The 27,663-nt window shown below is 35.8% G+C and overlaps 1 protein-coding gene across 9 annotated transcripts in view; it reads right to left on the bottom strand.

Moving 5' to 3' along the window:
- LOC145672066 (vesicle-associated membrane protein 3-like) overlaps positions 1-27,663 on the bottom strand; it is a 100,310-nt gene that overhangs the window by 36,781 nt on the left and 35,866 nt on the right. For 7 of the 9 annotated variants that reach the window (XM_081741307.1, XM_081741308.1, XM_081741305.1 and 4 more), the window contains exons 2-4: positions 16,945-17,074; positions 10,062-10,140; positions 2,137-2,216 (exon numbers count right to left, since the gene is read on the bottom strand). In XM_081741307.1, coding sequence (XP_081597433.1) covers positions 2,137-2,216; positions 10,062-10,140; positions 16,945-17,074 — 289 coding nt within the window. Of the gene's footprint in view, positions 1-2,136; positions 2,217-8,542; positions 8,622-10,061; positions 10,141-16,944; positions 17,075-27,663 lie in introns of all 9 variants that reach the window. The other 2 variants (XM_081741303.1, XM_081741301.1) reach the window with 1 other exon arrangement.

The raw sequence follows: 27,663 nt of genomic DNA, 5'->3' as shown, positions 1-27,663 counted from the left end.
AATGGGTCTTTATCATACTTTGACAGTTGTGCTTCCAACACTGCGCCTAATTGGATGCTTCACAATTATTCTAATATTAAGATGTACTTTAAAAATGCTTTTATTATTCAACTGCGCGTATATTGAAAGGGCAGTGATCACACAGAAACTGTATTTCTGAGAATTCTAGTGAAGTACTGATCTGATAAAGCACAACACATCCATTTATTATAGTGAAGGAACAGATCTTAATTAAGTACTAGTTTGACAATGAATGGAAGTTTTATCTGGACCAAAGATTTTAAATGCGCGAAAAATAAAAGTTGACAATCTGTTACAACACATGGTTTCTGTGCTGAATTAAGAAACTGAATTCAAGCGAGCGTTTTCATGACTTAGGGCGATAAAAGCACAAATTTACCGGCATATCAAAAGGGCCATAAATAGACTTCTTTAAGGATACTTTGAAACTTAGTTGTTAATTATTGAAGTTTGGTTGTTTTTCAGGACTCAGCCTGTATAAAGGCGTGGACCTACAGTTAAGAGCAGTCGTTCTTTCAGACGAAATGTTCCGGGGAAGCACTGCTGGTACTAATCTATTTATTATTATATTATAGACGTATTATTTTGGTCTCATCCGGGGAGGCACTCTCGGAGCTCCGGGGGGCAGTGCCTCCCAAAAACATGTCTGGAAGAAACACTGGTTAAGGGTGGAATCTGAATCAAATTTCAAGGCTCTCCCACACCGAGAATCCAAATCGACACCCTGTGAACTAAAGCCGCGCAGACTAGCCATCCTACCAGGACGAAGAGCTACTTGTAATTTTGAACTCTTGTCAGAAATGGTACGAACTAAAGCAGCCATGTTCAACAGCCGGCCCTCGCGCTGATTGCGGCCCACTGCACCCATTCATCCAGCCCGCCTGATCTGTTAATGGAAATGTATTTCTTACGTAACCTCTTAACTTGAATTTATTTATTTATTTATTTATTTATTTATTTATTTATTTATTTTCCTGGATAACTGACGTCCGCCTTGAAAATATGCTTTGCGTTGGAACATCCAATTTACCTTCAATTCATTTTGACTATTTAATTCTTGTGAAAATGTTATACATTATCTCGTACGGCCCTCAACAGTAGTTAAGGCCTTTGTGATTGGCCCAACCTTCTTCCGATTTTCAATGCCTGCACTAAAGTATATGTACCTAAACTAGCCTGTGTGTTCCACAGACTTCTCGAAAATAAATTGTATAGCAGGATATGGCCTTTCGTTTGCAACTGTACGTATAATCTATGAAAATGATGCTGCTATTTCTAATATTTAACTCAAATTTAATAAATAAATAAATAAATAAATAAAACTGGAGAAATCAATGCTTAAAATAACGAACATACGAAATCTCAGAATAATATAAAAACATTTTAAATTACAGTATTTCTAACACTCATCTATTATGTGCCGTGGGAATCCAAACTGGACAATTGTTCCTGACATGGTTTGGACGATCGATCTTGCTGCCTTCCATACCTAGGCACTGGGAGAAATTATGGTTGGTTTAAAAAAAAAAAAAAAAAAGTTTAGATAGATCCCCACATACTTCGGGTACTAGACCCTAACCAAATCGCTTGAACTACTAGCGTAGATTCATTCATAAGTTTCATGTGACCCCCTTCATTGTCTCTGCCAGAGTTTATTACACTTAGTATTTTTTTTTTTTTTTTTTTTTTTTTTTTTTTTTTTTTAATATTTCTTTTGATTGGAAATACTAAAATCAGCAATCAGCAACAGCATACTGAAAATCAGTGTGTGTTGTAAGCGACAGTTTTAGAAGTTATTGCCGATTTTAATGTTGCTTTCAAAGAAATGAAAAAAGAAAAAACACGTTTTTTTAATTTGTGTTTGACTGTGGAAAGCAACAGGATTGGTTCCTGGAATCATTTCATGAATAGAATCATTCAATTAGGATTCTCAGGGTTCACAATCGGCGAGTGTTGGTTAATTCTGTTCTTTACAAGACGACTAAAAAAGAAAAAAGAATAATTTTGACAGTAACCAGCGGAGTGGGATGGTTCGATTAATACAACAAACTATTTTCAAATATATATATATATATATAACTTATTCAGAAACCATTTTTGAATTTCTTTTATTACCTTTAGATTTTTCCACCAATATTTCCTCTTCAACTTGCCAGCCTGCTGTTCAAATTGAGAAGCTCCTTGTTGTAAAGCATCTAGAGTTTTAAAAAAAAAAACGTTACAATTACCAAACATGCCACAACACAGTTATATTTTGTAATATTCATTACTTATAGTACAAATAAATTCAACATTACTGCCTTTATGCTAGATTGGAGCCACTATACCAGCGTATACTTCATCCCTATACGGCAGCAATGCATCTATAGTTGTCATTCACCATTACAAGGTGTCCAGTCATACGGCGAAGTCAATATGTCAATGGTGACGTTTATAGAGCGGAAATGAAATCTGTTTTAGTCCCACGGTTATGCCGGTTAGGCTAAAAGAGACGGCGATGATGAGAGATGAGTGAAATGGTGGAATGATAAAAATGGGAGGAAACGGGAGAACCTCGAGAAAACCCACGAGTACGGTGTTTGTCCACCACAAAGTCCACACGGCGCAAGCTAGAATCGAGCCAGGGACTCCAAGCATCGGAGGTGAACGCTCTACCACTGAGCCACCGCGTCCCCGTTTATAGAGCGGATAATAAGTGGAAAAAAAATCTTACAACCCTTTTACAGACATTCCTGTGAAACTACTTGAAATTTTATTTTATTCCCGTTGTTAGGCTACCGACAGTCGCGCAGATCCGATAGTCTTTGAGAAAGTTAAGAAGAATGGAGCAGATTTATTCAAACTGGTCTTCAACAGAATCTCCTTCAGTGAAATTGAGATGTACGCGATAGTTAACAGACATTGCTTGTACACTGACTACAACTGCTGATAGTATCGCAGTATTTCTTAAACTGCAAGGGAACCAATTTAGTGACACACTTCAAATGAAATTAACCCAGTTATGCCTGAAAAAATTTCTACTATTAATTGTTTTAATTTTTTTATTTTAGTTCATATTACTGCCTTATGACGAAAAAAAGGCAAAAAAGATGATCCCCACTTCCAGTTTCACCGGGAGGGGGTGTGTTTTAAAAAGGGCCAGTAGAAAGCACATTGGATTGATAGAGCATAGACGAGGACGCCTTAAAATCAGTATTGCAGAGTGTCCTTTTAAAAGGATGGTAGGCATATCTGGGTTAAATGAAATTTTTGACTTTTACGTCCCATGGTTATGCCGGTTAGACTAAAGGAGACTGTAATGATGAGAGATGAATGAAATTGTGGAATGAAGAAAGTGGAAGGAAACGGGAGAATCCCGAGAAACCCCACGACCACTGTGTTTGTTCACCACAAAGTTCACACGGCGCGAGCTGGGATTGCTTTGAATACAGTTTCAACTTATGTCAGTATACTTCGTCCTATACCATGTTGCTTCCAAACCGCTTTCCTAACACCATCAGGAAGACAACTCGAGTTTTCCGGCACTGACTACGTTAAGACTTCTGGTGAACCTACATTGCGCGCACACACTGTTTAAGTATTTGATTATTATGCGCTACGCAAAACAGGTCTTGAATTACAATACAAATATATATAGTCAAGTAAATAAATAAATAAATAAATAACTGAACTGTGTAACCTGTATCTCTTAGTAGGTAGAAATACAGTAAATATATCCATATATATACATATCGAAACTTATAATTTATGATTACGAGAGCTTTAGAACAGACATGTGTACACAGCATTTAGTAAAATTACATTATTCATTATTGTCTATCTAGAAGCAGAATACTAAACACAATAATACTAAAAGAAAATACAGATGAAAAAAAAAGTAACCCAAACTATTAACAACTAATTCAAAAGCAGTTTCTTATCTCTTAGTTATAGTTGTAACTTGATTTATGTTTATAGCAATGTATAATTCTAGTCTCTCAATACACTGAGCATTTGTTTCACACACATATGAGTATTAATGACTTGCGTACTCTCGGTAGGCTTTTTCCAATAAAGGGAAACTTGAGTTTTCTTGATTTAAATCATCCTGCTGTTCGTTGAAACATGACTACGTACGATAGAAAAATTAGGAACATATGTATCAAACACTGTAGAGGACATCACGCATTAAGAATACTTGTGTTTAAATACGAGGCGCGTTCGGAAAGTACTCTCCGATTGGTCACTGTGTATGAAGCAGTGGAGCTGCGCTACCATCTTTGCACAGACGTGCACGGTAGATCAGTCTGCATCCAGCCGTGGTAGAGTGAAGGCTGTCTGATCACTAGTTCCACTTTTGTAGCGTATCAAAATGTGTGCTTCAATAGAAAACCCCGCTAAGTCCGCGCTGTTATACGTTTTCTTACGGCAAAACAATATTGGGCAGCAGCTATTCATCGGACACTCTGTGCCGTGTATGGACCAAGTGTGATGAGTAAAGGAGTTGTTCGTGAATGGGTTCGTTCATTTAAAAGTGGACGAACAAATATTCATGACGAAGAGAGGAGTGGCAGGCCATCAGTGGTCACTGATGAACGTTTCCAGAAAATTGATGGTAACATTGCCCATCCGAGATTTGACACCCAAGGATTATCATCTTTTCATGCATATGAAGAAATGGCTTGGATGATGATGATGAGTTGAAAGATATGGTCCCAGGCTGGCTCTAGGCATAGGCGGGGAAATTTCTAAGCTAGTGCAGAGATGTGATAAGTGCTTGTATGTTTATGGAAACGATGTTGAAAAATAGAGCAAAGTAGTAGTTTTCAGATGTATATAATAATTTCTTCTTATCTTACTTTGGTGTTACTTTTTTAACTGATCGAACGTTACTTTCGGAACGGCCCTCGTATAAACAATTTACTTTTACTTGGAGTGTACTTTTGTCACATAATTACTTTATTCCCTCCTTTAACTTGAAATTACTTTATTTCACAGCGAAAGCTTAGATATCAGCTACATTATAGTGTACGCGTGTGAAACAAAATGGCTTGTTCTTTATCTGACATGCAAAATTATGCCAACTATAATGTCCAAGAGAAAGAAATACTGCTAACGAAAAACCAAGAAAAGCTTTTACTTTTTGTAAAGTTATTGTCAATACCTGTCAAAACATTGCAACAAAGTTACAACTCACAATAAGCTCTACCAGAACAACTCTAAGTTAAGATAAATTTCGAATTTTACTCTAACCCAACCAGATGTAAAAATCTACGTTGTAAGCCACCAAAGATAATATTTTATCTACATTTAACTACTTGCAAGCACAAATAGCACTGGCCATTCACGTTCTTTTCTTTCCACTATATATAAACTAAGCCCAATATTTTTCTTTCTAATTATATAACATGAAAGAGCAGTATCGAAGCTTACCGAACATTGTCACATGCTGTGGTACAGTAAACCCAAACTCGGCTAACTCTGTTTAATACAGCCGCCAGTACCTATTTTGTAGGTGATCAGTAACTTGGAAACGAATGGTCTGATTCAAGTAATAGTTTCTAGTTAACTTATTTAAAATTATAATTTAGTTATTTTTCCTTTATGTTGGAAGAAACCGTATTCATATTACCGTAGTACGTACGGAATTCATTCGTACGGAATTTATTGATAACAGAGCCTGTATGAAGTTAGTATGTTCTTTCAGAGTGTACAAAGATCCTGATCAGAAATTCCTTCGTATTAAGGAGTGAAATGACGACAACGAACTGGTTCCATGACTGCTATTTAGAGGTAATTCTGGCACATAATGCAGTTTCTTTAATCCTTTCACAACTGAAATCGTAGTATGTTCTGCGCCCCATCTCGCTTGCCATACAACTAAAACAAAAGGTGTGTTACTAGTAAATGAATGCTGGCTTTGTGTCTCCGAAAATGGCTGACATTGTAGTTTTTTTTTTTACGATTTTTTTACAACTGTATACATATGACTATTTAAAAGACACCCTCAAAATACAATTAAATTATTAACTAAGTAAGAAAAAAAGTATTTTAAATACATCTGACTTTTTTCGTTTCTTTTCACATTGTAACCAAGCGAGGGCGGGTGTGGTATATGAACATATAATAGATTGTTCCGTTGAGGACGTGTGGTATATAAACATATAACAGATCGTTCCGTTAAGGATGGGTGTGGCACAAACACATCAGATCGTTCCATTGAGGACGGGTCTGGTATATAAATATATAACACATTTCGTTGAGGACGGGTGTGGTATATAAACAACGTTTGCACGGGGAGGACGAATATGATTTACAAGACTCATTCCCTTGAACTTGCCAAATAAATCATTCAATATTCAATCATATGCTTGGATGAGTTTTAGGGAGTCGATCTTTTTCAGTCTCTGAAAAAAGACTGATAGAGCAACACCAGGGTGTCTACTAAAATTCCAAAATGAAATTTCGTGACCTTTTCTTCACCAAATCATAAAATTTCCTAACATTTTCAAGAGCGAATTTGTGTGCGAATTAGGCCGAATTTTCATCCGTGCGATAGAAATGTACTTTGCTTGCGATTTGGTAGCGTCTAAACCCGACCATAGACATTTTTGGTGGTGAATTTTGACGTTTTATGGAACGAAATTTTCCAATCTGTACTTACATTTGTACAGTTAAAAAAAATCGTGACCCAAGAGCTAAATTTCGTGACTTTCATGACCGTTTTTTGATTTCGTGACTTTTTCGTGACTTTCTGACCGATAGACACCCTGTACACCCAAAGGGTTAATAACTGCAAAATTTATTATTCAGTACAAAGCGGTCAGCAGAAGCAAATATTTAGCACAATCACAGGAATACAAATTCAGCAGTGAAAGAATTTTCAATAAAATAAATTATTTATCAAGATACCAGTCCGATATTCGCTCTGTTTACAAAGAGAAATCAAGAAAATTTCATATGGAGTACTTGAAATTAAACCCGAGTTCTCTTTATTTCAAAGTTAGCACTGGATTTCCCATTTCTATTTTTCTCTCAATATACATGGTAAAATACTTAGAGAAAAAGATCTTACCTTGCTTTCGGGAATAAAGAAATTTACTTTACAATTTCGTTGCTTCCTGGTACCTTTTTTCACATGCATCTACTGCGCTGCTCGACTAGTAACATGAGACGGGCTTCTTCCTTTCTCTGGAGTCTCTTTTCTTAAAAGAAATTAGTAGATTCAATTCTCCCTTCAAAAATTGTGTAGTATCTTGAAACGGGAACTAAATTTACTTATTTCTCTTAAGAAAAGACTTCATGGAAAGAAAAGAACCCACCTACACTCCATTTGATACAATTTGTCCTTTCTGACAGGTACTTTCCTCTGTTTTTTCCCCTTCTTGCACGTGGTCACAACAATCAACTGTTTCTATGGCAACAGCACGTTCAGCCAATTATAGTGGCTCATTTTTCTCGCTCTGCAATGGTAAATATTCCACCCTTTCCACATGTTGCCAATTTGATTATAAACAAATGCACATCGTTTTAGTCGAATGTCAACTTGAGTACTGAACCTGCTGGTTACTGAGAGCATTCTTTTTAGTTCTCTTTTGTGTCATTTAATTGCAGTGAATAATTTCGTGTTTCAATACCCGACGCAAAAGCTGGCAAAACAGCATTGAGCACCACGTGCGCGCAGGAGCTGTCAGAAAGAACAAGTAGTGTCAATCGCAGTGAATATGCTTTCCACTCAACCAGGGCAGTAGATGACTTGGAAAAAGATGCCAGACAGTACGGGAACTGACTTCTTTTTAAAAAAAAAGTAAATTCCCGGATACAAGATAAATTCTTTAGTAATCGATATAGTTACTGTCCTGATGGCAGAACTTTCTTTGTCTTTCTGCGATGCCTTTCCTAGAGTCAAAAATTTTCTGCAGGAATTATTCAAAAATTTTCTGCAGAAGAAACACTTGTGATTGTTAAAAATACGCTTTACGCGACAGAAAAAACAGTTCAAACAATATTTATGCGAGTCGTCCATGCATTTAAGACATCTACATATAGCAGGCATGTTTTTACACTTTTCTGTACAGGCGCGGCAAATTTTCTGCAATTATATCGCAGATCGCGGCATGTTCTGCTATGAGGGTTACTATAGCAAACATACATGCTAAAGATATATCACAATGACTTGACACTTAGTCTTCTGTTCCAAGCGCTGCTATCGGCCGAAGGAATTTCACTCCCTTCCGCTAAAGCTCTCTCGGTTAGAAATAGCTGAACCCTCATTGGCTCAACGCGTGGGTGTGTCGAGGGGTGAGCTTTTAGTTCGCATTTTTGCCACGGCTGAAGACATTTTGGCAACACTATAACATATTTACGTTTCGTATTTTAAAATTAGCTTGGGTTTACTGTATATAAAAATATTACCTGTGGAAAAAAAAAAAAAAAGAAAAACGAGTAAACACTGAAAGCAAAGAAAACACCACCTTCTTCCCAATAAAACAATCCTAGGGAAAAACAAAATACTTGCAAAACTGCGAGTAAGTTTCTGTACCTGCACGGTCATCCAATTCCGAGAGCTTCTGGTCCCGCTCCAGGACTTTTTCTACGTTAGTTCTCATAATACCCACTACCTGCAGTTACAGCAGCATGCACAGAAACAATAATTTGCATTAGTTTAAAACTTACAAGCTACTTCTTTGAAAAGAAAAAGCAACTGGTATTTGATATTGAAGACTGAATGCAATACATACAATATAATGATTTGTGCGTCAAGCATCCCTGTATTTTGACTAATTAAGGTAAAATTCCGTATCTAAATATTATGTTCTAAGGGTAGAGATATATATATATATATATATATATATATATATATATATATATATATATATATATATATATATATATATATATATATATATATATATATATATATATCTATATAAAAGACAATGCTAAAAATTGGATAACACAGTACCTATAAGTTTAAGGAAATAAGTTTGGATTGTTATTTCAGCTAATACACTTACAGCCTTCCACTTAAGACTGCAGAAACAGTAATCAAATAGAGTAATAAACTCCATTCATTTAGGATTTTTTTTCTATTTTACAACATACTTCTTTAATAGAGACGTATTTATACCTGGTGATCTAGTATGATATTAGACTTCGTTACCAACAAAATATCTACAAATAGTGTGACTGTTTCGTTTCTTTAAAATACCACTTTTATCTTGCCATAGTGGGACAATCTTTGGAACCAGTGACGAGAATCTAGTTATATAACATACAACTTTACTTCTAAATCCCTAATGAAAAATTTTAGAAGCTCTCAAATTAAGGGATCTAACACTTTGCTGTGACTTCTCAAAGTTCAGTACTTTTCAGCGGTCATCGATTGAGGCAATAGTATATAATAAAAAATCACTTAAAAGAATGCATCATTACAGAGAGAGAGAGAGAGAAACGACGCCGCCACGGTGACTCAAAATATTTTTCAGGAAGAAACTAGATATTTGCTTAAGGTTTCGCATCACTGCAAACATTTATACATCCTACACAGATTTGAACGTTAAATATGACCATGTTGCATTTTCCAAGAGGAGCGAACACCTCATGAGGATTAAATTTATAAACTACACATGTAAAACATTAAATGCTGATTCATAAAGGACGAAAGATGTTTTTAAAAAAATCAAAATTATTGCGTTTTAGTGTCACTTTTTGCCAGAGGATGATATAGTTTCATCTACCAATAAAATAGAGTACTCGAAAAATCTGAAGAATTGTTAAGTTTTGTGGGGCTGACGGAATTGTTATACACATGTTCATTCCTAGCAAAATATACTACTTGTTGATCACGGAAAGCATTAACAAAACAGTCTTCAAAATCAAATATCAAATGCTCAACAACAAGCTTCAATTGTACCCTAGCTTAAGATCAAACATTCTGTCGTGCCTGGAAAATATATGTATCTTGCTTCTACTAAGAGAAATGTCTTACACTGGGGAAAAAGAAAATCAAAGCATTCCCTCTTTTTTTCTTGTGACTCATGCTTCGTTTAGATTCTCACCTGCTCTGTCATCTAATTCTGATAATTTTTGATCACGTTCTAAAACCTTTTCCACGTTCACTCGCATGATCCCAACAACCTATGGGAAGACAAGACCCAAACAAAATATAAAAACTAATCAATATCTATTTACTTATTTTAAACTTTACTGACATGCTAGGCACGCAGTAATGTATAAAAAGGAATCACTTAACATTAAGAAATAAGTTAACATTCTACATTATTTATTTAAAAATTCTGAGAAGGAAACATTGCAACCTGGAAAACAGTATTAAAGACTTGTTCCCATGTGCAAGAGTAAGTTTTTGGATCTTTTGGATCTTTTTCGGTATTATATGGCTGCCAGCAGAAGTGCACCCTGTTTAAGTCTCCCATTTTAACTTTGGGATGAATCTGCCAATTCAATTCGACTTACACAAGCTCCACTCAATAAATAACCGCAATACAAAACGTCGATAGTTTTTTTTTTTTTTCCGGTGTCCTAGAACAGGGTGTCTACTAAAATTCCAAAATGAAATTTCGTGACCTTTTCTTCACCAAATCATAAAACTTCCTAACATTTTCAATAGCGAATTAGGCCGTATTTTCATCCATGCGATAAAAACATACTTTACTTGCAATTTGGTAGCGTCTAAAGCCGACCATAGACATTTTTGGTGGTGAATTTTGACGTTTTATAGAACAACATTTTCCAATCTGTACTTAGATTTGCCCAGTTAAAAAAAAAAAAAAGTGACCGAAACGCTAAATTTCGTGACTTTCATGACCGTTTTCTGATTTCGTGACTTTTTCGTGACTGATAGACACCGTGTAGAACTATTATTAGATTAGCCTGGCTCACCTACCTCGCGAACGGGATGCTGGTAATCAGTGAAACGAGATGGCAGCACGCCTGCAAGTTTTTGCACCACCGTGGACCAGCGGAGTGTCATTTGATTTCTGTTAGCTGAAGGGTCGGATGAACATCAGTGTCGGATCAGCCCACCATATTTTTCATAACGTACTGATGTTCATCTTTGCTGCAATATTACCCATCGTAATACGCCTGTTTTTCCCGTATCAACTCAACAACTCTCGCAATGTTGTTCTCCGTGACTGTACAGACAGGGCGCCCTGGTCGTGGCGAATCTTTTAACACTTGTTCAACATATTTCTGCCCACTCATACACTTGTGTCCGACTCAAACAACGTTCACCACATTACACTGCCATCCGACGGTGAATTTCTATTGGTTTCAAACCTTCAGCTACCAGAAATCTAATGACATCCGCTGCCCCACGTTGACACAAACCTGAAAGGATGCAGCATCTTGTTTCACTTATTCCCAGCATCGGAATGCGTTTGCGGGGCAGGCATGTCAGGCCCATCTGATAATAGTTCTAGGATACCACCAAAAATAACAAAGCAGCACAAACTTTGTCGAAGCTTTATATGTTTTATACAACATTTTCCAGTTATTTATTGAATGGACCCGCTTTAACTACAAAGAACACTAATAAAAGGCAAGGTACCTGGATGATAAACTTGAAACAGTCGCGAATAAATCTAAAAAATACTCACAAACTTTCGCTAAATTAAATTTTCATCATTTTAAAGAGTTTACAAAAAATTAAATAAAATTATCTTTAACGTCCTCTAGGTTAAAGGGGATGGATGGTTAAGTGAATGTTTATGACAACTGGTGGAATGACGGAGTGGAAGGAAACAGGAAAACCGTGAAAAACAGAACACAGTGTAGTGCTTAATAAATTTACTTGGCCTGGGATCGAACCACGAGCCTCTCACACCAGAGGTACGCATTCTACTACTAAGAGATGTGCTTCTAAGAAGCTGACGTATTAACGGAAAAGTTACATAAACAGGAATAAAACCAAAATACGCAAGATAATTGCGTTGCTTACATCAACACTTCGGAACAAAAAAAAAATTGACGTTGCCAGCTTTTCATTTATTTCTTGTGATATTCTTCTCTGGCCGTATTGAAACGTGATTTAAAAAAAAAAAGTTTTTTTCTCTCGAAGAAATTTTAATGCACGCATTCAAGAAAACTAAGCATTTAACTTAGCGAAAACAAAGTGTAAAAGTAAATCTACTCAGTGCGGTTTTACAACGACTATCTAACACGTAGTCTTATCGTAATTCGACTGATTTTTACGATTCAATCATAATAGAAAGAACGTAATTAATATTGTCAAAATTCGCACAAACATTTTGCTCAGTCGTTCTAAAATTCACAAAATAATAATAATAATAATAAAAGTATATGGGACGGATAATTATTTTTGCTGCTGACTGTACAAAATACTCTGCTTTCTTGAGTTTACGAGACGTTTAGGTTCTCGCACACTGGAAATAAATATTTCTGGACACCACAAAACAGACCTGCTGGGGTGCTCACCTGACCAATTTTAAAATCAATCGAAAGGTTTTCAAGTTCACTCATCTTGCCAACAATTTGATATGTGCTAACAGTTCACGTTTTACAATGTCTTTATATGTATTCACTCACGTATCGTATTCATTTTCGCCAATTACGCGAAATTCTGAGCACTTTTAGTTCTACTCTTCGCTGAACATATACAAATCTTTGGTCCTTAAGAACATCAGTAGCAAAGGATATGTTATGCACAACAAACAGTTACTAACAAGTACTGTCCAGTCTCCATCGGAGAAGTATTACGAAGAATATAATTCCGCAGCATCTCACATACTGTCATCGTAAAGATTTCTGCCAAGCAAAACCCAAAGCTACCTATTCTTGTGAATCAAGAATCAATGGTGTAACGCACAATGCACTTGCATCTTAAATTCATAAACCGTGGAGATTTAATAGTCTGTGACAGGAATTTCAAATAGTTATTCAAAGAGCAGAACATCAAGTTCACAGCAGATAAACAAAGTAATGTTCTTATGCGAGAACTACATTACAGCGTGATGACAGATTTTGCAATATAATTTCCACTACTCTAAAATAATTGAAATTTTTGTTCGGAGCCAATGAAGTGCTTGTGTCTTCCAATCATTAACCCTTTAATTGGCACAGTTCTCTGGAAATGTGTACTCTCAGGTGGCAGACGTAGTACTACGTCGTAGCCACAAGAATCTTAGAATTATGAATTAATGATGTATGTTTCACACAAATATCAATAGCACACAACAATTAAACAATTAAAAAAAAATTGTTACAAAGACGTTCCCGCGTCACAAGACGTTTGCTATTGTTTTGAAATGCAGTTTGTTTCTTTTATTACAGCAGCAGCAATGTTCTTCTTACGACTAACAATGTGCCATCTGTTATTCTAAAAAATTAATGTCGTTTGCACATTATGGGCATTCAGAGCCATCTATTGATTTGTTTCAGATTTAAATGTAAAAGTTTTCAAGAGTGACCTTCGTCATTGCCACTGAACATTAGAGACTTTTTAGTCAAGACATAGTACTACGTCGTAGCAGTTTCCACTGCACATATACCATGACGTACTAGTACGTCATAACCAGTTAAAGGGTTAAATAATGTATCATGCTCCTTTTATTACGGATCAGATTAAAGAAATAAAATATATTTCACGTTACGTGAAAGTGATGCAATTTTTATCCATACGAAATTCAAAAATTGAAACCTGATCTTCCGGGAGAATGTTATTATCACCACTGTTTGGTGTGGTTGTGTAGCTTTTGTCATATTTCTGAGTACGTATTTTGTAGTTTGAGTAAAAAGTTTTCGTACTACAAGTACTAACAAACAATACAAGAACGTTTCAAATAGAAAGTAACTACATTTTTTTTAAAAACCAGGTTAAGTATTAGACATAGAAAACTGACCTTGTGGTAATAACTTACGAGCTAGAGCAGGGGTGTCAAAACGTTTCCATATAATTTGCTACGCCGAACTACTCAGTACGAAGCAGTAGCAAGTTCATCGTATATAATGAAAAATACACGATTTTCTTATTTTCTTTTATTGAAAGGGAGTAAAAAAAGGAAAATGAAGTTTAAGAGTTTCTGTATTTATTACTGATCAATACAGAAAGTATGCTTGAAGTATGCCTTACTTTTTTTTTACAATATTATTATTATTATTATTATTATTTTTAAAAAAGTAGATTGCTCTGATCCACATTTAGGGTGATTACTTTTTAAAATGATATGCTTCAAAAACAGTTCTTTAATTCGTTTTCCACATTATGTAAAAACATGCTTTGTCAGTGGCATGTTATACACCTTTTTTTTTTAAAAAAAAAAAAATCTTTAATTTAACGCCCCACGGAGACGGATGATTAATGAAAGCGAATGATAACAAAACGACTGGTGAAGTGAGACTGTGGGAGAAAGCGGAAGAACACCGAGAAATTTCACACGCGAACACAATGTTGTCAACCACAAACTCACTTGGCTGAGGTCGAACTAAGGACCTCTAAAAACTAGAGGTGAGAGCTCTATCTAGTCACCGCTAGTTTGTATTTTTTTTTTTTTCTCATTCTCTTCGTGCACTGACAAATAGTCTCGTACATCCAACGAACCCATATCCTTTTCCGTAAACCAAAGTTAGTAATTTGTGAATGGCTTTTAAAGATTTTTTGAGGAGGGGGAAAAGGGGGAGTAGGGCTAAGTTTGGTGAGATTTCGTATTTGAAAAAGACACTTTTTAATTCCTGATGTCAGGTTCAACATAACCTGCTGAGTAATTGTATGTCATATAAAAACAGTTTATCCCATATACGAAAAGTAAACTTTATTTCGTTCTTTATTTTAGTACTTGCATTTTAAATACTGAGTCGGCACTTCTCACAAGGGGCTCTGCATTCGAAGTTAAATTACGTGTAGCTTCAGCACTTCCCACAAGGGGCTCTGTATTCGAAGCTAAATAACATGTAGCTTCGGCACTTCCCACAAGAGGCTCTGCATGCGAAGCTAATGACGTATAGCTTCAGCACTTCCAACAAAGGGCTCTGCATTCGAAGCTAAAATGACGTATAGCTTCAGCACTTCTTACAAGGGGCTACATTCGAGACTAAATGACGGGTAGGTAACAACTTCTTTATCAATCGCAATATGTACGGATTTATGTCTCACACTGCTGAAAATGACAACGGTATTCTTTTTTGATGGGATATCAAACAAGAGCATGAGAAAAAAAAAAGTCATGCTTCTTGTTTACGTATTAAAGATAATCGAAGCTCAGTTGTTTTAAGCCGTATTGCCAATAAATGTTTTTACTTTTTTCCCCCTGATCTATTGTTTTGATACCAATATTACCTGAGTGAATGTTTTATTAAACAATAAGAACTATGATTTGTATTTCTTTCTGCACATGGAGCACGAATACGTCTATATCAAGCATTGTATAATTTATTGACTTTAAAAAAAAAAAAAAAAAAAAAAAAAAAAAAAAAAAAAACTCCACTTCCAACATTTTTTCATGTACCTCTGCAACGGAATATACTATTGAGTTGGAAAGAGGTGGGTAAATATCGGCCTTTTCTCACCTTTGATAGTCATAAACGAATGATTCCAGGTAAAATCATTAACTCTCGTCTGCACGAAAATATATATAATGGTTCGTGAGGTGCCTCATACTAAAATTGTTGTTGCAAGTGAGAGGAGGAAAAAAAAAAAAAAACCTGGCAGAATGACCACCATCATGGTATGTCGGATTCTTTTTATGACTTGCCACACCTTACATAGTTGTAACGTTTAATGCTTGAACTTCACAAACATACGCTTTTCTGGCATTTATGAATATTTTTACTTTTTATGACTATCACACGTGGAATATGTCCGACCTTTACCCACCTCCTTTGGGTATTCTATATAAATAAGGATATTTTTTTGATAATTTATTCACAATCATTGATGCACAAATGAATTTTATTAACTGAACTACAATCATTCATCCGAAAATCTGGAGGAAAGATTTGATTTCAATTTAGCGTCCCTTTTAGCAGCGAGGCTATACGAGACGCAGACCCACGGCTTAAGTGGAATCCAAACCACGTGAGCTCCTACCGAGAATCGAACCCAGATCTTCCACACCAAAGGTCAGTACGCTAACCGTTTAGCCACGAGGGAGCTCTCACGAGGGAAGAATTCAGCCTAGTTATTATTATTATTATTATTATTATTATTTCATTTACTACACATATTGATGTGGAAAAGCAACTTTGAAGGATCAGTATTTCCAGTGAACACGAACTAAAATCAACACAGAGCAATAATACTTATTTAAACAAGAAGCAGCACTTAATAATATACAGTGTGTTTGAAAAAGAACTCCCTAGCTTTAATGTGTCCTAGAATCTGTACGAAGTGACATACACTATTCTAGTTTGTAGTGTTTGATTCATCAACTCTCCAAGTTCGGCTCCCCTGCAGTTGGCAGGTCTGCTTGACCTTGAGACGGCATCAGTGCTGTTTTTTTCCTCTGCTTCTTTAGTTCAGTCCAGGCAAGCGTGCAGTGCAGAGCAACTCAGCAACAATGTGTACTCCGCAACAGAAAGCGCAGTGTGTTATTTGGCTTGTGAAAACTGAGTCAGTTGTAACAGTGCAACGTAATTTTAGACATCAGTATGGTGGTGAACCACCTACAGCAAAAACTATCGGTCATTGGCTAAAGTCTTTCAAGTGGAATATCGTCTCGACGTGTGCAGGGCGAGCACGTTGAAGTCTACCAACATTAAACAAAACTTGAAGGAAATTTTCTTTCATGATATGTACTCATTGATGTAAATGTTCATTTATTTCCGAATTAAATTTACACTTAAAACTAGGGAGTTCTTTTTCAAACACCCGTATATCTTCCACTTAAAGAAAAAAGTCAATAGATTTCCAGTTATCTACAATTATCTCAGATTTATTAATGAATTCAGTTATTGGAAGAAGCTTACTTCGTCAACTTGAGCCTGGGTCTGTTGTAACCTCTTCGTAGCTGCTGTGTGTTGAGGATTTCGCTGAGGTGCTGTTGGGGCGCCATCTCCGAGCCCCGAACTTGGCGATACGGATGTACCTTCTGCAGACCTATAAAAAGAAAAAGTTATTAAAATCTCAGAAACAATTCGTAATGAACTATAGTACTCGCGCCGAGTCGTGAAGCTTGACCTATATCTACCAATTTCACTACCCAATAGAACGCGAGGGTGTGTTCCGGTCGTCAACCCCCACGCATCAAACTTTGCCAATGTCTTCTCTCGCGCTACACGGAAAACATCTCCCGAGAGTACAGTGTTGTCGGATTGGCGTCAAGTTCCATTTTCTTAATTCTTTTTTGTTGTGTTATGTTTTCGTTGTCACTATTTGTGTTATTGTTACCATTTTAGAATAGTTGTTACAGTAGTTATTGTTGTGCAGTGTTATTATTGCTAATTTTTAAATGTTTATATATATATATATATATATATATATATATATATATACTCGTTTACTATATCTTCAAAGTTTGGCAACCTAGTTGGTGAATTTCAGCTGTTTTGACGTTTCCCCAAGTGTGCGCTCGGGAAGCGGCTCCACGAATTGTACCGAAGTTTTCCGATGTGTTGGAGCTCAAGCAAAATATTTCTATGATTGGTTTAGAGCCCATGCTTCACGACTCGGCGCAAGTACTATAGATTACAAGAAAAACGTCATCAGCGGAAGCAAAGAAACAGAACAAGGATAAATATTAAAGCATTTGCTTGTATCCGTATTACTTAACAAGAATTATTATTATTATTATTATTATTATTAAGAAAAGCATATTTTATAGTGAGTTAAATAGCTATGGAAAAGAATTATGTTACATAGTTTCGTGCTTAGTATTGTTCTGTGCAAGGTAGAAAAACGTGGGCAGTACGAAAGTGTGATCGAAACAGGGTGGAAACGTTCGAAATATGATTCTGGAGTGGGGAAAATTCACTGAGTGTAACTATAATCTCATGGGAAAGTATCAGCCAAAGTTGGGAAAGAAGAGAAACTATTAAATAGAGAAAAAACAGTTGAAAGCAGGAAGGCTAATTGGTTAAGACATTTAAGATGAAACTACTTTATTAAGGATATGATAAAAGGTATGGCAGAAGAAAAGAGATGCAAGGGAAGAAAGGTACAATTAATGCAATATATTAAAGATAATTCTTGTTAAAACTACAAAATTAGTGGAGAACCACAGTCCATGCAAATCCCTAACTCAGAGTTGACAAAAATAATGTTTTTTGTTTGAATATACTTGCTTTATTTGTTCAGTTTATACATAGATAGAAATGAGTTTATTTGGCCTTAAGAGCCTGACATACTAAAATTAATACAAAATTTACTTTTTTTTTTTGCTTGTTTTTTCGTAAGTGAAGGGAGATAATGAAATGCAACTTAACACAATCATAGATAATGTTATTCTACAACAGAAAATATGAACCTGAAGAATTTTCAGTGTTGTCATCCAAAGAAATTACAGTGTTGCCAGAATAACGATTCCCCCAACATCTAAGTTAAGGCAGTGACTAGAGGAACGAACTCAACTGCATTTGATTACGTATCATGTCTTGGAATCCTGTAAACTACTTTTTAAATAAGAGTTGCATTATTTTGTAATAAAATAGTTTTAACATACAGTTATTAAAATTAAATAATAATGTTATTTAAAAAGCAAAATAACATGATACGTAATGAAATCCAGCTGAGTTCGTTCCTCTAGTCACTGCCTTAACTTAGATGTTGTGGGAAATGTTATTCTGGCCACACTAATTTTTTGGGTTGTCAACAATGAAAATTCTTTAAGTTCATATTTTCTGTTGTAGAATAACATTATCTATGATTGTGTTAAGTTGCATTTCATTATCTCCTTTCATTTATGAAAAACATGCAAAAGAAAAAATGGTAAATTTTGTATTATTTTTTAGTATGTCAGGTTCTTAACGTCTTTATGCAGAATTGGTAGGGTTGCCAGATTTTGTAAACGAAAAACCGGAACACCAATCTCAGGCTATATATAAGGTGAGGGTTCCTACTCATTTGGTTAGAATCAATTAAGTGCCTATCTTTTCCAGTTTATTCTATACACAGTTAACACAAATAAAGCCTCACAAGAGGTGTATAAAGAATGAGAAAAGGTAACATAGGCATCCCTTATTCCGAATTGTGTTTAACGGATCCTAAATACTGCTCCAATTACAACACACCCTACCATTTATGACTAAAGAGATATTGTTTCTTTTGTTACGTCATCACCTGAGTCAAAAATACTACCATAATGTAAACTTAGCATTTAGCAAAAAAAAAAAAAAATAAATAAATAAAAAAAATAAAAAATAAATAAATAAAATAAATAAATAAATAAATAAAATAACTAGTAGTTAAAGTCTATCACCGAGTAAAAGACGTTCATTTCTACTGAAAGTGATACTCGAGAAATTATTACCATAAGATATGCTACTCTTGAATATTTTTTTAAAAAATCTCTTTTTCTCTGAAAGCGAAACAACCCTATAGGACGAAAGAATGGATGCGATTTTCAAACTCCTTGTTGCTTGTTTAGTAAAATTGAGTTACATAAATAAATCTTCCGTTTTTAGTGAGACATACTAGTTCTTGCAGGTTGATTTTTTTCAGGCTGAAGAACGAAAACCGGGACAAACAGGCGTCCGGAAAGCCTTTTTTCGGGACAGTTAATTCTTTCATTGAAAACCGGGACTGTCCCGGAAAACCGGAACGCCTGGCAACCCTAAGAATGAGACCTACAGCTTGAATATAGTTGCTAGATGTTAACGCTTTTTTTTTTTCGTTAGTTTCCTGGCACGTTTTGCGTTATGTTCTTATTTTCCTCGTACAACGATAGGCTCTCTTTCGTTTTTTTTTTTTTAATAAATATATGATATAGTTCTGGACAATTTAAAAATGTTTTCATACGATTTTGTTCGTGATTAAAAAAAAAAAAAAATACAGCAATTGATGTCTCTTACACTATTAACAACTCAACGTACCGATGTAACAGTATTTAGAGAGAAAACACAACAGGCTGCGTTTTTAGCTCCTATCTAGCTGATATCCCCACGTTATTTTTTAATAATAATTTAGTTTTAGCATCTTAAGACTTCGACTGTTATCTCATCATAGTCTCGATCATATTGCAGTTTCGATCGATTGTGATATACTAATGTCAGAATAGAAACTATTGTGTACTAACAGAAGTTGAATACGATAAATACTGAACAATATAAACAGTTGGAAATCGAATCCAGATCTGCAGCACCCATGGCTCATGTGCTAATAGTACAGCCACGAAGAATCCAATATATAGGGTGTTTCAAATCTGATTTTAAAAGTCCATATCCACTGATGAAAACATGCTACAAAAATGGGATAAACTGCAAAATACCCACAAATTCTTCAAGTTTTAGCTATGCTATTACAAATTCTTTGTGTGTGCATCAGAAGAAACGTTTGCCGAATTGTTTCCACAATTTCATCGGAAGTACGAGGCCAAACTGGACCCTTTACCTTCCCACAAGCATCCTGCCTCTTCAAATTGGCGAGACAAACGACGAAGGTTTTTGGGTGCAAGCGGATTAATGCCAAAAACACCGACGAAAAGCACGCTGGACCGAAACCACTGACCCAGGCTTTGCAAACTGCAGCACACAAAACGCCTTTTGTTGGGCGGACGCCATCTTACTTCTGACTGACTGCAAACTGAGAAGTCGCATTGACCAGGGACGGCATTAAGGGTGGGCGACCGCCCACCCGATGTATTCCCTCGCCCACCCATCCGCCCACCCCAACAGAAGTAGAATAATGAAGGTAACATAATGTACTTCAAAAGCAATAGGTATTACTTTCGAGTGTAATGTAATAGGTTCTAGGACCCTGTTTATCTCTGCAATGAACAGTGATTTTAAGTGGGATAAACAGTTTTCACTCTAAAAGTGAACACTTCCTCTCATTTGAGAAAATTGAACCACTTGCACGTCATTATGGATGTGAGGTCGATAATGTAGAGGTGGAACTGAAACTTCTCCCGAAAGTTTTGAAACACCATGAGGAGGAAAAGCAATGCAAAATTACCTCCGTTTCTCAGTTTACTGAAGTGATGGATCGTTTCAAAATTGCTTTTCATGAAATTCACAAATTAGCCGTAATTGCTATCACCATTCCTGTATCTAGTTCACCATGTGAGCGTTCTTTCTCGTGTCTTAGACGGGTTAAAACATAACTAAGAAATCGAATGGCAAACGGTCGCATAAGCGATCTTTGTTTCCTTTCAGTAGAAAGAAAACTTGTAATGAATATTGCTGTAGAGGATGTGGTAAACGCATTCGATGCTGGACACAAATATCGACGATTTGCACTTAATTAAAGTGCAGGTATAAAAGTTTATTGCAAGCTTGTTCGTAACATGTGATCAGCCCTTCATAGGTTAAAATACATTGTTGTTTTTGTGGCTCATGATGAAGTTTTGTTAATTGCTATTTACTTCTTTATCCAATTTATAATTGTTTTAGTTGTTTTTCCAACTTGAGTTTCAGTTTCAAAGATTTCTGTGTAAGGTATGATCAAACAATCATGCTGTCGAATGTCTTTATTCTTTTAGTAAAATAGGTCTTTGCTGTTGCATATAGAGATCACGTTAAAAAATTTAATGTGCACAAATTAAGAATATATGAGAGAAAATATAAATGATTTAATTTTTTCTCTTGCTTTCTTGTAATAAATCCTTCAAAGATAAAAATGTTGCGTATGTTGGTATTGTAAGTTGGGTTTTTCAAAATATGGTTATCAATAAAGGTTCTGTAGTTTAATTCTTGCGTGTCATTACACAAATCAGAACAGCGCAGTAGCCTATTTTATCCTTGTTTTACTTTACCTACTTATTGTTTATTTTATGTTATTAACGAAAGATAGAGTAGTATCCGTTAGTCTGTGTTGTTTGAACCTTCTTTTGTTTCTATGCATTCATGTCTATTCTTGGAGAGAGAGAAGGTAAAGCTGTCTTGAACTTCATTGACTACACAGTACACACCGTTATCGTTAAAAAAAAAAGATGAAGTAGTGTGTCTGCCACTTGGAATTCGGTAGGTCGAGCATATAGCCACGAACTCCCGCAGCCCATCCTAAGTCCTGCATTTCTTCAGTCCCACCAGGCGAATGTCGAAATTGTACCTTCTATAAGGCCAAGACAGCTATTTTCCACATACTTGTTCCTCCCCTATTTCGGTCTGAGCCTTAGCTAACTAAAGAGTATAAAAATTGAAAATTATTGTCAAAAAATGTCTACATTGCTCAGTTCTTATTTTCATTGTCCGCCCACCCAGCAACTAGGTCCGCCTCTTTCCGCCCACCCCATCAAACGTTTCTGGTGCCGTTCCTGGCATTGACTAACATCTAACGGCGATTTTCTGAAACTAGGCCACGCCCATTCATACAACACTCATTTCCTTGCCGGCACGTCCCATGTTCAGTAATTATTACCGTCCAAAATCAGGTCTTCTTATTGAAACACGGTGTATATATGGTGCGTGTGTGTCTGTCATAAGATTTTCTCAGATAAAGGAATCACCTAAAGTCACCACATTTTGTACACAGAGATCTTCCAACCAGGTCTAATTGTGCTCGAAGCCTTTTTCTTTCTCGTTTTCAGTTCGAAGGTGGGTTGGTTGGTGGGGAGGTTCGAAAAGTATAGAGGATCTCAGATGCTTCTCACGTTAGATAACCCACGGTACTCGACTGTGTTGTACGGTTGCATATTGTTCATTCCATGTTAAGATTGGACTCTTTTACTAGTATGTGAATAAAAGAAATCTTTGCAAGTACATTTGTACTTTAAAATAAGAATATGAAAGAAAATATCTGAGTACATTTTTATTATAATAGCAAGACAGCTCACCCTAATTTCTAGCAGTTCATGTTCACGCTAACAGGTGTCGCTAGCGTACAAGCAATTTGCGAACGAACAGAATAGTTCAGTGGAATAACTTGTTTACCTAAAAAGTTTGTGTCCGTCCATCGGTGTAACTCGCCTTTCTTATCTTAACAATGTTTTCGACTGAAAGCGAAAATTTGACGTGAAATTATAAAACTTTTACACTAAGTAGGATAAACAGATTTCAAGGTTAATGCTAAATGTTATCTGCTCCTTAGCGTTATACCATATCACAGACTGTTATTTAAGAAGAAAATAAAAAGACAACGACGAGCGCGATGGATGAACATTGGACAGCATTTAAGTCTTCATCCCGGCGAAATTAAAATATCGCTAATTTTACAGTAATTATGTGATATCTTCAAATAGATTAAATATAATTGAAATATGGAACAAGAGCGCCCTAGACAATATTATTTTGCGTGAGGTACCGTTATCACAAGTCACCTAGTGGCTTTCTGTTTTCAGCTGTTTAGAAACGCGAAAATAAATGCCGATTTTCAAAATGGCTCGAAATCGAAAGCAGATAAGTGAGTTGTGATAACGGTTTCTCATGTAAAATAATATTGTCTAGGCAGGCCCGTAGCCAGCCTCGAAATTTAGGGGGGGCTAAATGTAAATTAGGGTGGGCACACACAGATATATATATAATGTCTGTCTCTGTGTGATGATGAATAATTTCTTATGCTCTTAAAACTAAAACTACAGCGTCAAGGAATTATTAAAATTTTCCCCTATACCGTTAGTACAACTGTACCTGAAAGCTAGAATACTGTGTGTTTCCTTTTTATTTATTTGTTATGGCAACAAAATATTTCTTCCGTTTTCTCATCTTCAAGGAAATAAAAAAAATATATAAAAAAAATAGTTGGCCGAACGAACCAATCATTAAAATTTCCAAAGAATTAGTACAGGAAATACGTTTTTTAATTTTTGATGGACTGAAAAAATATTTGTGAAACTTGAAAACATCTAGAGAGTAATGAGATTTAATACTATCTTCAAAGAGATTCTACAGAGAAGGGTCTCAAAATCTTAAATCAATATTTTGACATACATGTGGCCTAAACAAATATATGATATTGGAAAAATGAAATTAACATCTTACCTGTATTATTATTTACATGTCCTTAGATACGAAACTTTATATTTCTTCAAATATTACGCGCTTTATTTTACGCTTGTACTTCTAAACATTTTTTGATCAGTTTTTTATAGTGATGTTCAAAAGAAATAATGATATGTTTATGGGTTTTTGCTATCTACAAATTTATAAATTTTATAAGATTAAGAAACACAAACATAACACGCATATATACACTCCTCATGTTAGCAAACTATAGTAGAAACAAGTTGAACATTTGAACAATCACTAACAACACAATCACAGTATAAGTCTCCTTGTTTTGGATGCTGCCAATCTTAGAACGATTGTGTCCAGATCGAGATTTCTGGTGATGTTATTGTTGTAACTCAACAAAACGAGATCGGCACGGTGCAGTTAATGTACAACTCCTTTTGAAAAAATGCCCTAACAAAGAAGGAATTCCTCTCACCTGAAGTAGTCCTATATAACGGTTGACCGGCTTCAGGGCAGAAATTTAGTAAAGAAAATATTCAAATTTACAAACGTAGGTATAATTTCTAATTGCTTTCTTTTTAGTAACTGAAAACATACATTTTGCATAACAGCTGTGAGTTCCATTTTATCACAACACATTTCAATTTTTAGACGTCGCGGACCCCGTAGCCAGGTCACGCAGACCCCCGGGGTCCGCGGACTCCAGTTTAAAAACCACTGTTCTAGACTCTTTGGAACTTACTATCAACAATCATTTAGGACGATTGCTACTAAAGTCATGTTTAAGTAAAAATAATATGTTACGTTTTGGTACTCGAGCATTCAAATAAGAAATAACTCCAAAAAAGTTCCCTGTTCTAGCGCAGTTACATTCTTTCCCGAAACGAAATTGGTAAGAAAAGTAACAATTCATTAAATTTTCTTTGTATAGTACAATTCATATCAAAGTATACATGACATTCTTCTTTACATTGTACAAATAAGAATTCGAGATCAGTTGCTTTCGTAGGTACTAAAAAAGTTTAAGTTAAGAACTAATGATTTAAACAGCTATTTACTTATTTCTATTGAAGATATATCTTCTTCAAAATGAAACTACATTAACAAATTGTTACTTTTGTGGGCTACCCCGTAGCCTCATGGGTACAGCGCTCGCCTTTGGTGCGTCTGGTTTCGGGTTCAAACCGTATTGGGAGTCCTCGGATTCAAACCGATAGTGATTTGGACGTTACTTTAAGCTATAGGTCCAGTGTCTACATAGCCTCCCTGCTGAAGAGGGACGCTAAACTCCCCAACGCACCCTGTTTTAAGTCAAAGGTCAAATTTCAAATTTATAAAGCATTATACATATTATCATCCAATAAGGTTCAATTTTTAATTGAAAATTCTGTTTTTCTTATAAGTGCAACTACTACCTCCGTTTAGTCCGCTACATTTTTTGTTTACATACCAGAAGATTGCAAGGTATTCTTTTACAAAATAGTAACTTTGGATGATTAGGCTTACGTCTGATGATCTGCATGAACATTTGATTCTGGCACCAAAGATTGGCAACAATTGTTAAATTATTTTAATAAAGTATCTAATAATTCATCCCCGAGAAAGATTAAGTGAATCGAACTTATTTTTAGTTTAAAGATATATTAAAAGTATTACTTATCTATTCCAAGTTATTTAACAAATAGTCAAGTTGCTGATACACTACAATTCTCATTCTTCAAGTCAACTTCGGTGCATCTTTAGAAACCAGCATCGTTCAACTTTCAATTACAACCATGTTCAACTCATAACACAACAAGAGTAAACACAATTCAGAAAAGGAAACTTTCTTACTCCGTTATCACGTGACATAAAACGTAGTCAAAATCCCCCCTCTCCATATCCAATATACACAAAACAAACCAGCATTAGAGCGAAGCAGTTGCGACCCCCTGTTGAGGGATGCTGTCTTTTCAATCTCTCGCATATTGACCGAAAGCCAATGACTCACAGCAAAAGGATGTTTTCAGTTGCAAGTTCCAAGGACAGGAAGAAGTAAACTCTTCGTCCGCAGATTAAGGTAAAACTATGTTGTTTCTGAACACAAATGCACGTTTGCCGATAGAATAACCATAAATTATTTTTCTCCTGCAGCGAGGGTCGTTTGCACATGAAGCATTAAAAAAAAAAAAAAAAAAAAAAAAAAAAAAAAAAAAAAAGTATCACGCTCAAAGAAATATTAGCAATTCAAAGAAGCGTAGCGCATAAATAGGCCAATACCTTAAATGAGGATAATAAAAGTAAATTTTAATTCAGCACTCTAAAGTACATTTGGAAATACAATTTCTTACAACATTTCAGTCAGTGTTCGAATTAAACTTTCGAACGAGAGGGGGATGCTTGTGTATTTTTGCTGTAAATGTAGAAGGCAAAAATTTATCCCAGAAATGGATGTTATGTTACTTCTGTGATACGAGCCGGACATACATTTTTACCGAAGGGGAATTTCCCCGGCATCCCCCGTTAATTCGAATTATGACTTTAGTTAGGGGGCTGCAAAAAATTTAGGGGGGCTGAGCCCGCCCTAGCCCCCCCTTGGCTACGGGCCTGTGTCTAGGGCGCTCTTGTTCCACATTTCGATTATCTTTTATCTGTTCGAAGATATCACATAATTACTGTAAAATTAGCGGTATTTTAATTTCGCCGGGATGAAGACTTTTCAGAGGGTTACTACGTCGAGGGAAAAAAGTTAACGATAGATCTAAGTTGATGAAAAATTTCCAATTCTCAGCACCTGAATGAAGAATACTAACATTGATTTATCACTTCGCCGTATTTTTACATTGTTTTCTCCTTTTAATAACTTTTTTTTTTTTTTTTTTAAATGTTAGGTTACTATATCAGATGCCCCATGTTGCATATTTTGTCCTTGTGGCACTTCTATCACAATTCCCTTCTCGTATTTACAGAGTGGTCAGGAAGTCCCTTTACACCCGAACTAATTGTGCGTAACAATGTAAGATGTTAATATATTTAAGTTTTGAACCACATATCCTGATCATTTTTATGGCAACAGTGCTCCTCACGTGAATCGTCACGTGACTGCCCGCAGAGGACTGTGCGTTGACCATTTCATTGTCTCACATTTTTATATTTGGTGAGTTACAATGGCAGATACCAGTGACTTCATTTTGGAGGAGCGTTTGGTGGCATGTGTATGGGCCTATGAACGGACGCATAACAACGAAAATATGCCACAGGTGATGGATAGGCTTCGTGAACCGTTTGGTAAGGAGCCACCAAGTCGTTCGCCTTCGATCACGTGGGAGAATAAAGCTCTTCACTTGTAAAGTGTTTTGGATGCCCCAAGTTCTGGTCGTCCATCAACCCGAAACGAACCGCGTGCAGAAGTTAGTGTATCAGTGATGCGTTCACCCTGCAAGTCCGCCAGAAAGTGTTCTGCAGACTTACAGTGTAGGGATTAAATAAATGCAGGTGAAGAGAGTTTTTTAGGAGGACCCTGCAGATGCAAACATTTCTATAGTTCTACTACAAATGAAAGTATCTAAAATAGGATATGAATACCTCCTTCAGATACCGGCAGCCATCTTCCTGCCAGTTTGTAGGTTCCACGTCAATATCACGTCTGGTTCTGAGACTGCT

This window comes from Thermobia domestica, chromosome 15, assembly GCF_964235325.1.
Source record: "Thermobia domestica chromosome 15, izTheDome1.hap1.1, whole genome shotgun sequence".
Taxonomy (NCBI): Eukaryota; Metazoa; Arthropoda; class Insecta; order Zygentoma; family Lepismatidae; genus Thermobia; species Thermobia domestica.
This window is presented reverse-complemented; position numbering and strand designations above follow the sequence as displayed.